The sequence below is a fragment of the Neofelis nebulosa genome, chromosome 2, assembly GCF_028018385.1.
Source record: "Neofelis nebulosa isolate mNeoNeb1 chromosome 2, mNeoNeb1.pri, whole genome shotgun sequence".
Classification (NCBI taxonomy): Eukaryota; Metazoa; Chordata; class Mammalia; order Carnivora; family Felidae; genus Neofelis; species Neofelis nebulosa.
This window is the reverse complement of record NC_080783.1, coordinates 194,748,398-194,761,586: the sequence shown is the minus strand read 5'-3', so window position 1 is coordinate 194,761,586 and position 13,189 is coordinate 194,748,398. Positions and strand designations below refer to the sequence as shown.

The window sequence follows — 13,189 nt, the reverse complement described above, 5'->3', positions numbered from 1 at the left end:
TTCATGTTGAAGTCTGATTCTTTAGACTGAGACTAAAGTTCTCAGAACTTTAGCATGCGTGAAGATCACCTGAAGGGCTTGTTACAGTAGTTTGCAGGGCTCTAAGAATTTCCTATTCAGTGAGTCTAGGATGGTTCCTAGAATTTGTAGTTCTGACAAATTCCTAGGTAGGCGATGCTGCTGGTCTAGAGGCCACACTTTGACAACCACTGCTGTTGACCTTCATAATGTTCCTCCTATTTCTCCCTGCCAAGCCTTCATATTCTCTTGTTTAGAGTAGTATAATGAACTGGTCTCCTTGACTACCGTTTAATAGTAATACAACTGTCATTTATTGGGTACCACTTACATACTATGAATTGTAGTAAGCACTTCATATGTGTTCTGTTTAATGCCTAGAATAATTCTATGAAATAAGAATAATTATCCCATTTGACAGATGAAACTTGAGGCTCGGAAATGTTAAATAATTTCTTCAATGTCAGCCAAGCTAAACGGTGATGGAACTGGAATTCAGACAAATTGGTCCTTGATTCCAGAGTCTATGCTCTTAACTATTATGCTCAGTTTTCTCTAAGTCATCCAGTGTTCCCTAAAATAGCAGACAAATTTTTCCTATCATTTCTCTGTTCAGGAACATCTAGTGGCTTCACCTAGCCTTGGGTTAAAATTCAAACTGCTTAGTAAAGCAATCAGCAGTTATGAAGCCCCTACTAGATTTTCTTTTTTTAAAGCTTTTTTCCCCCTAAGTTTGTTTATTTTGAGACAGAGAGACAGAGAGTGCATGCAAGTCGGGGAGGGGCAGAAAGAGAGAGAATCCCAAATAGGCTCTGCACTGTCAGCATGGAGCCTGATGTGGGGCTTGAACTCAAGAACCACGGGATCATGACCTGAGCTGAAGTCGGATGCTTAACCAACTGAGCCACCCAGGTGCCCCCTACTAGGTTTTCTATGCTTTTACTTAATTAATCTGTCTTACTCTTTGCAATGGTTTTGTGAGGCTGATCTTACTAGTAACTTTAGATGTGGAGAAAATGAGACTTAGAAGAGTTAAGTAGCTTGCTCACAGGAATACAGCCAGATAAAGCTTGGGTTTAAACCTATTTCTAATTGATTTCCATTGTATCCATTTCTGCCATACAATTTTGACCCCCTATATCTGACATCTAAGGCCACAAGGCAACTATTGCATATGGTTGTTTACCTTCTTTAGCTAGTCCATTTTCTTCGTAGGACTGAATTCATCTACTACTTCTCTACCAATTCCTGAACTGTGTGTCTGCTCTTCTCTGGTGGTCTCAGCTCCGTTCTTGGAGCTCACAGGGGAATTCCTTTTATCCTTCTAAACCTGAAATTTACCCTACTTTGGGCACTGTGATTATAGTGATGTTTGTGTACTTTGTTTCTGTGTCTTGACATTAGGTCTCTTTATGCATAGGAACCAGGTGAGTATTCTCTGCTGATACCAAGCCTCCCAGCCAAGGCTTTATAGCAGCATATCAGGTGAACTGAGGATAAGGCTGATTTTGTCAGGAAGAGGCTGTCCTTCCTAATGGTTGGGTGTTAGCTTATAACGGGAAGCTGAGCAAAAAGCCATATTACAAATGGCAACCACTTAGTTCAGAAAAATGTGACTCAGGAAGAGCTATATATCTCTTTGTCTCTCTCCTTACCCTGTGCCTAGATCCTCCACTATGAGCTGCTGGCGATTCGTGATGCCTGCATCAAACTGGAAAAGGACTACCAGCCTGGGATCACTTATATTGTGGTGCAGAAACGCCATCACACCCGCCTTTTTTGTGCTGACAAGAATGAGCGAGTGAGTGAGAAATTGAGGAAACCATCCATACCTTTGTCCTGTCTCCCTTCTCTTAATGTGGAAGAAGGCCTTGAGATAAATCTGGGGATTTAGTCCTTGGTCTGCCTATCCTCCTTGGCCCTTTCCCCCTAGGGCTCTTGTCCTTCCTCTGCCACTTTCTTCCCTTTTTTCTTTCTCCCCTCCTTTCCTTATACTTTCTCTTCCTCTTTCTAGCTTTCTGGCCTATAGATCCTATATAGACCAGCTCCCAGAGAAAGGAAAGGGAACTAACATTCATTGAACTTGTCCTATATGCCAGACATTGCACAAAGGTGTCTTCCTCACAGCAGCCCTGTGAGTTAGGTACCATTATTAGCTGGAGTTTAACCTCACAAAAGTTAAATGACTTGCTGAGATCACACAGCTTCTAAATGGTGAAACCAGCACTTAACCACAGGTCTGTGTGACAGGAGAAGTCCATTATTTTAAGATCTAGTACCCTCTGGGAACAGAGATTTTGGTGGAATCAGAGTAGGATTGAGTCAGAACCCTTCTTAGGGCCAAGAAGATCTTGGGATCTTGGTTGTCTTTTCTCTGTACAGATTGGGAAGAGTGGTAACATCCCAGCTGGGACAACTGTGGACACCAACATCACCCACCCATTTGAGTTTGACTTCTATCTTTGCAGCCACGCAGGCATCCAGGTAGTCGGGCTATGTCCTGGGGTTTCCAGTGGGTCAAAGATGAATTGATTATTCCCACTGCCTGTAGAATATATCAGTCATCACTGAGTGGCATTCAGAACAGGATTATTCTCTTAATAAGCCTTTAGCATACTTGAACAGAAGTACGTTTTGAATGTCTTAGGCAGGTTGCCCATAACAAGGGTATTTTATGACATAGGTGGCTTTGTGTCTGCCTATTCCTGAGTGGATCTTCCAACCCAACTACACTTGTAACAGTGATCCTGTTCCTTAGCATTGCCTATCCCCTCTGCCCAGTCTGGGGCCCCTCACCTTCCTATCTTCCCAGGGTACCAGCCGACCATCCCATTACTATGTCCTTTGGGATGACAACCGTTTCACAGCGGACGAGCTCCAGATCTTGACATACCAGCTGTGCCACACTTATGTACGATGCACACGCTCCGTCTCTATCCCAGCACCTGCCTACTATGCCCGTCTGGTGGCTTTCCGGGCACGATACCACCTAGTGGACAAGGAGCATGACAGGTGAGGCCTGGGATCAAGCTGGCTTCCCATTTGCTTCAGCCTCGGGTACCAGACCCTCTCAACATTCCTTGGGCAGAAGGAAACGAATATTGTACAATTTGATGTCCTTGGGCTCTTCTGCCCAGATCTGGGTTGGGGTTTTCTCATAAGGTGGTATGGGAATTGGTACCTGGGGGAATGGATTAGCAGTAGCTCAGTGCACCAGGAAGGACTTGTTTCATTTTTGCTTTTCAGTGGAGAGGGGAGCCACATATCGGGGCAGAGCAATGGGCGGGACCCCCAGGCCCTGGCCAAAGCCGTGCAGGTTCACCAGGATACTCTGCGCACCATGTACTTCGCTTGAAGGCAGAACGCTGTTACCTCACTGGATAGAAGAAAGCTTTCCAAGCCCCAAGAGCTGTGCCGCCCAAATCCAGAGGAAGCAAGGAGGAGGAGGAGGGAGGGTAGGGAGGAGCTCAGAAGGCCTTGTTTCCTTCTTTCTACGAAGGGGGCGAAAGGGTGGGGGACAGGGCCAGTAAGCCAGACCACCAGCCAGAAATTTCTGATGTCCACCTCATGACCCCCACCCCTCACCCATCTTGTCACATCTGGCCCTGACCCCACTGGACCAAGAGGGGCAGCACTGGTGCCCGCCATACACACAGGTGTCTCTTGTGACTCACAGTGCTAAAGACTCAATGCCTGACAGCTTGGTAAGGTCGGCTCTGCAGCCCCGCGGACAAAAGCTGGTAGGTTTGGGTTTGATACTTTAGATGGGAGAGTGAGGGGCTTAAAAAAGTGGGTGGGAGGAGGGAAGGATTTTTTAGGAGCCTTAATCAGAAAAGGTCTAGATTTGTTTAAGAGGAAAAACGAAACCAGACCCAGATCAATATTTTAGAATACTAGATGTTTTAATGGGTTGAAAATCCAGTTTGTAGGAAGATTTTTAATGCTAATGGTTTTGGTTGCTCCTCCCCCAGCTGCCACCCCCCTTTCCATTATTCCTTTCTCTCCACTTTTTCTACCCCACCTTACACCTCCTCCCTGACAGACATCCAGCCCCTAGTAAGACTTAAGGCACTATGGCACTTAGCTCTGAAGTGACACGACCCTGTCTTCCTTCCGCCTACTGGTGGGTAACCAGTGCCTTCCCTGTAACGGTAATGCTGCAGAACTGCAACCTTTTGTACCTTTCTTTGGGGGGGATAGGGTGGGGGTGGGAGAGGAGGTAGGTGGGGAAGAAATACCCCTAACCCAACAAGCCTCCAACCAGAGCGCCAGCTATTTTGCATTCGAAGGAATTGACTTCCATATTCATTAAGCTTTTAAAAAGACCACAACCTCAAGATGGTTAAAATCCATTGACATTTGCACTTTCAGACATGACAAGTCTTGGAGCTGCTGAGATGACTGGCCCCTGGCCTTTCCATTTACACCTCCTGTTCTTCCTGTCCCCCCAGTGTCCCCACCTGCCTGGATCTGGAGTTACTTTCATAGCATTTCTCACTCTTGGCTTCTTTTTTCCCCTGATGGTCAAGTTGCTTATGTTTCAATATTTCTTAACTGGGGTGTCTTATAACAAATGATCTTTAGGTCTAAATTAAGAAAAAAAGAGCAAAAACTAAATGTTATTTTTATACCATAACTTGAGTCTATTGCCAAAATCTGGAAATCCCTCCCATGCCCAATAAGTTTACATCCCAGAAACATTGAGCCATCAGAAGGAACTATGTACCTGACTTGTTCTTTGGCCTGGCTAGGTAGGGGATGGTTATCTCCCTAAGGTGGGGCTCAGGCTCCATCCTTCCCCTGTGCAGATAATATCTTTTTCTTGCTATAGGCTCCCTCTTCTGCACTGCCCTGCACTCTTTCCTGCAAGTTGCATCTTTCCTTTCTCTGGTCCTCTGATACTTTGGCTCATCACAGATTCCAGTGTGTCCTGTGGACAGGCTGGGGGATTTTGCTGCTCCCTATTGCTTCTGTTTACACAAATGAATTTTTCCCGGTTTCCCACTAGGGCATGTGAGTGGGTGGCGTGGGCCTTTGTTTTGTTTTGTTTTTTGTTTTTTGTCTCCCTGGATAGAGGTTGGGTTTGGCTGTCTTGCAGAACTGGAAAAGTAGGGGGTTTCTAGCTTGGTGCCTACTGGCCTTGAGGCAAGGCCCCCTCTTTCCTTAACTGTTAATTTTTTCCTGTCCCACTGCTTGGGATGAGGAGTTGCAGCTTCAGTGTGGAAGTTCCTCTTTAAGGAGCCTGAGTTTGGGTTTACCCCAATCTGGTGATGAAGCCATGACACTTTAGACCTAGCTCAGGCTTGGAGGCTGGTCTGGATCCAGGCCTGTGCGCTTAGAGCTACCATTTCCCCTCCCCAGCAGCCCTTGTACAGACCCAGATTTGCTATGCAAAACAGTCTATCCCAGGTTCTGTTCTGGTTGGCTACTTTGTTCAGCAACTTCACAAAACGTAGCACAAACATTGATTATGGAGAAGGCATCAGGACTGTTGAGTAACTCCTCCTTTACTTCTTTCCTACTGGCTACAGTATGGGATGCCCCATGGGCACAGCCCAGCTGAAGAACAGAATGGAGGGCTCTGGGAGGAGGCAGCTCACTGGAGAGCCTACATTCCTTACACAAGTGCCTAAAGAGAGTGATGCCAACACTCCATCTGCCCTGTCCATCGCCTTCATATACTGTCTACTTCGTGTTCAGTCACCCTTTGGGGAGGGGAGCTCTCTTGGGACAATGGGCTCTGCATGTTCTCTTCTTGGGTGCATTTTGGGGCTGGGATCAGGGCACTGTTCCTGGAGGGTCCAGTCATTCACCAGCATTTGCAAATATCCATAGGGAGCTGGTGGTAGCCACCTACTCTCAGCAACAAGTTTATGTTCTCTCCTTTTTCTCTCTTTGCCTCACTCTCTCCATTTGGGTTTTGAGCTGGGGCTTGCAATGCATTTTTTAGCCCTTTGGCATTGCACATGCTGTTCAAGAAATAAAAAAGCAAGAGAAGCAATTTGGGCGATGGCAAGAAAATAACCTCTTGCTCTGAATTTTTTTTTTTTTTTTTAATCTTTGAGACTTGAAAAATACTTTGACCTTGATAATTATTCTTGTTTGAAAGATGGTGCATGCAGATTGAGAAGTGGTGTTAGCAACAAGCTTTGGCTTTCTTGGATTTGGTTTAAGTGGTGCTTCTTACTTGTGCTCTGAGGAAGTGTTGGGGGACCCCAGCCTCATCCTCTTGGACAGGTCTCTTGCTCCCTTCGTTTTACTCTTTTGCCTCTCTTTTCTACTTTTCTCTTTCCTTGGGATCCTTTTCCCTTTTTCAATTCACTAAGCTTGTTTGCTGGCCTGCCTGCCTATGTGATGATGAATTCTCTGCATGGCTACAATAATCCCACTGTTAGCTAGCACAGTCAGGCTTAGCTTCTTGGCTACAGACGACCAAGAATCTGTTCCCCAAGCCCAGTAATGTCCTCTCTGGGCTGGACTGCCATCAAAGTTACTCAGCAGGCATGCCTACCTGGCATGAAATCAGGGGGCTTCTGATAACTTCCACACGTGTCCACTCCTTGGAGTAGGTTTCTCTCATTGCTTTTTCTGGATCTGGTTCCATTTCTCTCTACATGGAACCTCCCTTTTCTGAAGACATCCTAGAGTTGAGCTACTTGGTTTCCAGGGTTGGAGGGTTAGGGGGATGGACATAGGGGAAGAAGAGAGTGATGGGAAGAGAATGGAGAGAATTTGGATAAAAGATGGGAAAGAGCACTGTTCATTGATCATTTTTCTAGTCCAGTCTGACCCATTGGGGGTTGAGGTGCTACTGCTGAACTCAGGATAAGCCTGGAGCTGTTGTTGTTCATGGGAATTTAGGCTTAGAATAATGTTGAAGAAGAAAGTATCTAAAAGCGTGAAACCTCCCTAAAAAGCTCCTGGTTCCCATGTACTGGATAGCTCCTCTGTGGCCTCCTGTTTGGCTAAACAACAATGTTCTTGGATAGTTTGGGGTGTTTTTCTTTTTTCTTTTTTTGTTCAGAATTCAGTAAATGAGGCTGACACTCAGGATGGGCAGCCAAGGGGACATTTTGACTTCTTAGCTGGCCCATGGGTTATCTGTCTACAAGGCTGGCGAGGCAGTGTTTTAAACCTGGCATCATGTGTAACAAAGAAGAATGGAAAGTTCCTTCCCTTTCAGGGTGGAAAGTCCTCTCAAAACTAGCCAAAATGCAGTTTTGGAAACTACATTGGGGGAAGTTATTTTTTATATTTACTGGGCCTAGGCCAATCTAGGATGGTAGCTGGGATGCCTTCCTTCTTAAAGTCTGATCATGGCAGGGATATGCAGGGCACTCTTTCCTATTTAGCCTTCTAAGCAGATTGGGGAGAAGGGATTCTCTGGTTTTCTCTTCCCTCCGCCCACCCCCTCCTTTTATTAGGACTTGCCTTCTCCCTGGGCAGGGAGAGAGGCTAGGTTGGTGCTCTCCCCTTACTCTATTCCTACTGACTTAGAACCTCCGGCTGCTGTTTGGGAGCCTAAGAAAGGGAGTGGAGGTAATGGGCTCAAAACAAAACAGAATAAGGTGGGGAGGGCAAAGTTCCTTCTTTAAAAAGGAAAATAGGAAACTCTCCAAGGATTGTGCAAGTAAAGACAATGTGTCGAATGCACTGAGTCCCCTGGTGTAGTAGCAATAAGGAATAATGAAATGACTTTCCTGTGCACAGTCCAACCTGATTGGTGTGTGATGTTGCACTTAGCAGCCATCTGGTGGGCATGTGTGACTACTCTGGGTTTCACTTTAGTTTCTAAACTTTTTATCCCTCTCAAGTCCAGCATGGATGGGGAAATGTCCCTGAAGCCCCACAGCTGTGTACTTGTTTGCATTTGTTTCCCTTTGAGACTTGTGTTTGTGTCCTGCTTTGAGCTGTACCTTGTCCAGTCCATTGTAAAATTATCCCAGCAGCTGTAATGTACAGTTCCTTCTAAAGCAAGCAACAGCAGCAGCACAATTCTGTGTTTTATAAAGACAACAGTGGCTTCTATTTCTAAAGTGCGGTCTCTCTCTCTCTTTTCCCCCACCCCCATTAGCAAAGCAAACTGTTGGGATTAATCATATGTGATAGATTTTAGGTTAGAGTAATAGATTGTTATAAGAGCAAAACCATTACTTCTAGAGGAAAATGGATAAAAAACACCAGAGTATTGAAACTGCAGATTGTATGTAATCATACGTCACAAGGCCTCCATTTATTCTTCATTCAACAAACCATGTAAAGCACTGTGTCCAGCAGTGTTGTTAGGAGAGATGGCAAACATAATTCAAAAAGGAGGAAAACCATGTCTCTCTCCTTAAGGAGCTTAGTTTGGCGGTGGTGGGTGGGTATGAGTGGCCAAATGGTTCCCTGGTACAGGAGAGAAATGATGAAGGACTGAAACAAGGCTGTAAGGCTATACACCAGTGAAGATAGGAAAGGGAAGATTTTTGAGAGACACTCAGAAAGAATTAATAGGACTCAATAGATGGTGAAAGAGGAATAGACACTAATGCTCATGTTTCTGCTTGAGCAATGAGTATATCGGGACATTCTTCTAACCAAGACTAGGGGAGAAGGGAGACTAGACGGAAGGTGGTGAATTTTGTGAAGCGAGTTAGCCTTGTATAGATGGAGTTTGGAGGTTCCCATGAGGCAACAATTTTAAGGTTTCCAGTAAACACTTATATTTTGGTGCTCAGGGAAGACTATAAAACTGTAGTTGTAGATAATGGGATTCATACTCCTATATATGGTAGGTAAAGCCATAGGAATAAACAAAATAGCTTAGAAAAAGAGTGAGAAAAACATAGTATCCAGTTCTGGAAACACAATTTAAAGGATGAAGACAGGAAGCTCAACCTAAGAAGACAGTCAAATCACTAGTAGATACCTTGTATATTTTTTACTTAATGAGGTAGGAGAAAAAAGAGAATGGAATAGGATCCAAGAAGGGTGTAATCAACAACATGAACTGCTGCAGTGAGGAGGAGGTATTTTTTTTCTACTCAGTTTACCATCCTCCACCCCATCTTCTTTGGGATCTTATAACTATATGGTCATTCAGTATTTCTTGAAAAAGAGCATTGGAAAAACCTAATTTAAATAAAGCTAAGTCTAGGACTTCGAGTTGTTCATCACAACCACCACTTCCACCTCCAGCTTCCTCCTGTCCTCAGGAGTTACTTGTAAAAGAATAAAATAAACAAACCTAATTTTGTTCCTAACCAGTGTCATAGATGGTGTTCCAGTGCACTCGATAGCACTTAGCAGCTTGCTCTATTTATTTTCATGACTTGCTTTCTCCAGAGCCTATGAACTCTTAGGAGCAGAAACTACATTCTGTTCATTTTTTTGTCATCGCAAGGCCATAGAATATATATCTAGGGATCAATATTTGTGAATAGAATTGAAATGATCTAGAAATTTTTGGTTTGTGAGTACAGAGGGGGGAGTCAAGAAGTGATATTGAGTGCACAGGATGGACTCAGCATTCCTGACTCTTCAGGTAAGCAGAAACTTAACCAGATTACCATCATCTTTCTTACTCTCGTCCCAACTTGGTGATTCTGTGGTTTTGTACCTCAAGCTGATGGTACAATTGTCAAGCATGTAAGTTCTGGCATTCCTCCCTGGTAGTGCTAGAGCACTGTTATTTCTGTGTAATGGAGGAAGATGGCTCAGAGATGGATTCTGGCACAAGGCCCAGTGAGAAATTTTCAGTGGCAGCTAGTGTGTACATAAATGGGCCTAACATTCCTCTGGAGGCCAAGTGTTGTGACTTCAAACTGCAAAGCTAACCTGTGTCTACCACCTGTCAGATTCCCTTGAGAGCAAGCCGACCGTACCCAGCTCCTTTTCAGCAACTAGGGTTAGTGAGGTTGATCAAACTTGAGCAAATTGGAACATGGAGAGTTGTCCCAGTTAAAATAAAACTTAAAGTAAATCTATGCCCCTCAATGAAGCAGAAATAAAGTATTTAGCAGAGTAAGTGGGAGGATGATCATTATGACACATTTTTGTGACAAATTTCAGTTTTAGAAATGGATGTTCAAAGATTTCAGAATTTGCCTCTTGGTTGCTTACTCAAGAGAAAAAGACAGTGGGAACCTAAGGCCTAATTTGTTTGGTCCTGGAGCTCAAGCTTTTGCTTTTTTTTTTTTTTTTTTTTTTTTTTTTTGAGTTAAAGCTTGTCCTAACATCCCTGGACATCCCTCTTTAGTATTGGTTGAGCAGTCTTTCCTTTGCCCTGTCAATTGGCAACATACACTGTAGCACATTCTTATCTAGGAAGTGCCTTGTAACAAAATGAGGCTATTTGTTGGGTATCTCTTGGCTTAGCAAAACCCAAAATCTCCTGGCAATTAGGGTTTGGTGGCTAAATGAAAGAGTTATGTAGCGCAAAGAGAGGACTGGTTTCAAGTTCTGAGCCTGGGCCATCCCCAGACTGCTGCCTGTACTGCTTGAATGGAAAGTAGGATTAAATTGTAGCAGATAGCTCACCTATTTGTTTCTAGCTTTCAAGCCAGTTTATTCCTCTGGCTATAGGCTGAGGAAATGTGGCAAGCTTAGAAGCCACAGAGCATGACAGCAGCATTCCTTTAAACTATCAAGGAGGAATTGGGAAAGTGGACTTGCTGGGGATGAGGTACATTTAAAAGTTCTCCACTTAGCACCACAACTGCCTTCCCCAGGATACCATTTCAAGGTTTTTTTAGACCATTGTGGTTTACCCTGTAGGAACAGACTGACCCTTTGTTCTAGACTGCAGAAGCTTCAGCACTATCCTCTTGGCAATGTCTTTTTGGGACAAAGAAGCCAATTGGGACCTTTCTAGGGAGCCCTCTGTCCCTCTTCCCCACCTTCTGAAGGCGAGGAACTTTCCTCTTAGAAGAGACTGGGAGTTCCCGGCCATGTTTTTGGAAAGGCCTATGGCTTGTTAATGGACGCGACCTGAAAAGGAGGAGGTGCTTGGGTAATTTGAAGTATTTGACTAGGTGTTTTGTACACTATGTTGTTATGTATCTTCATGGCATTCATGTGAAGTAGTTTATCACATAACATTATCACATTCAATTGCACATAACAAACCCCCAACTATATTGGCTTAAATAAGAAACTTACTACAAAGAAGTCTTGATTTAATATGGCTCCAAGATTGGCTAATTCAGTCACTCAGTGATAATACCAACAAACCAGATTCTTACAATCACTTTCCTCTGCTATTCTGTGTTGGTTTATCTGCATACTAGTTTACCTCAGTGTCCCAAAGTGGCTACTGTAATTCCAGGAAGGAAGTGCAAATAAGGCAGTCCTTGGAAGCCCCAGCAGATCTGGCCTGTCTCATTCACTAGAAATGGGTCATCTTCCCACTCCTGCCACTGGCAAAGCAAATGAGATCATCTATCATGAGTGGCTTAGATTAGGAGTTATCCTCTGAGTCATGTGGATTAGAAAGACAAGTTTTGACTGCTACGCAAGAAAGAAGGGGATAAGGACTCCTGGGTAGGCATTCAGCAGTGTCTGCTCTGCCTAGGTGCTCTGGCTTTTAGAGATGAGGAATGTGAGGTTCAGAGAGAGTGACTTTCTTGGAATCATATATAGTAGCAGCGGGCCTCAGTCTCAGCTCTGTCCCAAAGGCCAATATGTTTTATACTGTGTTCTCCTGCAGTACAAAATAGCTTTCTCTCTGCTGTATAAAAACTGATGGTCCAGGAGAATATTTCTGAACTTGAGTTGAGGATCATCCAGTGATGTTTATCTAGTACAGGAAGCCTAGGAATGCAACTTTCAGAGGGCATGGATTTCTGTGTTCCTTAAATGCCTGTAGTATTTTATAGTTCTCCCTTCTGAAAGCAAGCAGTGCCACAAGGGATAAGGACAGAATTTTAGCCTGAGCCCCATTCTTGAAGCCCATTCATTCATCCATCCATCCGTCCCACAAATATTTATGGAATGTAGCTATGTGCCAGGCATTGGGGCACATAGGCTAAGCACTAGGCACTGGGGCTATGACAGTTAAATACACAAAGACCCTGCTCTATGGCCTTAAGGACCAACTCATTTGGGAATGAGGTTATCCAAAAATAGGTATGCATGTGGTCAAGGGAGAGCCTCTTACAGTTTGCTTTTGGCAGAATTATTGGACCTCTTGCCTTCCTACTTGATATTACAATTCATGAACCTTTTACATGGGCTCACTCTAAAGAGGTGGTGAAGTCCCTGAATAGCAGAAGCAGATGGGAAGGCTTTATTGACATTAAATTGGACTGAATTAGGAGGTCCAAATCCTGCCTCATCAATGTCAACAAAGAAGTCAGTGCCTACCCCTCAAGTGCTCATCACCATAACCATGTCTGTTCTGGGAGATGACAGTGAAGCCTGCAGTCACTTAGTCACTTCGTCTGGAATCAGTTCCAGAATGGGAAGTTGAGGGTGTGATAGAACCTTGCACAAGAGTTGGTATTTACCCTGTTGGGGTGCTACTACTGACTTGGATTCTGTGTAGTCAGGTATTGAAAATTTAGGATACAGTGTTTCATTTGGTGACATTTAATATTTTGAAATGGAAATTTTCTGTAAAAGGGTTAATGGTTTGAAGAAGAAAGGCAGAATTGAAGTCAGGTGGGTTTGAATCCCATCCATTTATGAAATGTTTATTGTAATAGGTGCATGTAATAAGTGCTTTAAAATGTTAACTATAGTAAACTTTTTTTATTCACTAGCATGTAGTTAGGGAGGATTTTCTCTGCTTTATATACATTCCCTAACTTCATTAACCATTATATAAGGTATATTTCTCTCAATTTCTCAGATAAGAAAACAAGCCCAGAGGCTTAGTGATTGATGCAAAGTCCCACAGTGACTTAAGTGATGGGGGGGCGGGGGGTGGCACTGAAGATAGGATATTTTTTCTCCTTTTCCTCTTTGTTTCAAGCTTTAAAAAGCAAAAGTACTTTGATTTTTAAAAGTCTAAATGATGTTCTTACTGATGTTTGGGATATAGGCAAAAATCAGGAATCATTCTTCAGCCTTAAATAGTTATCACCTCTCATTAAGGCAACATATGAAGGACCTACTATTTCCTAGCGAGTGTGCTGGCCATCGTAATCTTACAAAGCTCACAAACTAGTGCGGGAGGGGGCACACAAAC

At 43.8% G+C, this 13,189-nt stretch overlaps 1 protein-coding gene across 5 annotated transcripts in view; it reads left to right on the top strand.

The window, feature by feature from the left end:
- The window catches only part of LOC131505033 (protein argonaute-1), a 37,449-nt gene extending 28,186 nt beyond the window's left edge, over positions 1 to 9,263 (top strand). For all 5 annotated transcript variants that reach the window (XM_058718081.1, XM_058718083.1, XM_058718082.1 and 2 more), the window contains 4 exons: positions 1,685 to 1,819; positions 2,401 to 2,502; positions 2,831 to 3,030; positions 3,265 to 9,263. In XM_058718081.1, coding sequence (XP_058574064.1) covers positions 1,685 to 1,819; positions 2,401 to 2,502; positions 2,831 to 3,030; positions 3,265 to 3,373 — 546 coding nt within the window. In that variant the 3' untranslated portion in view covers positions 3,374 to 9,263. The remainder of the gene's footprint in view (positions 1 to 1,684; positions 1,820 to 2,400; positions 2,503 to 2,830; positions 3,031 to 3,264) is intronic.
- Positions 9,264 to 13,189: the final 3,926 nt, after the last annotated feature.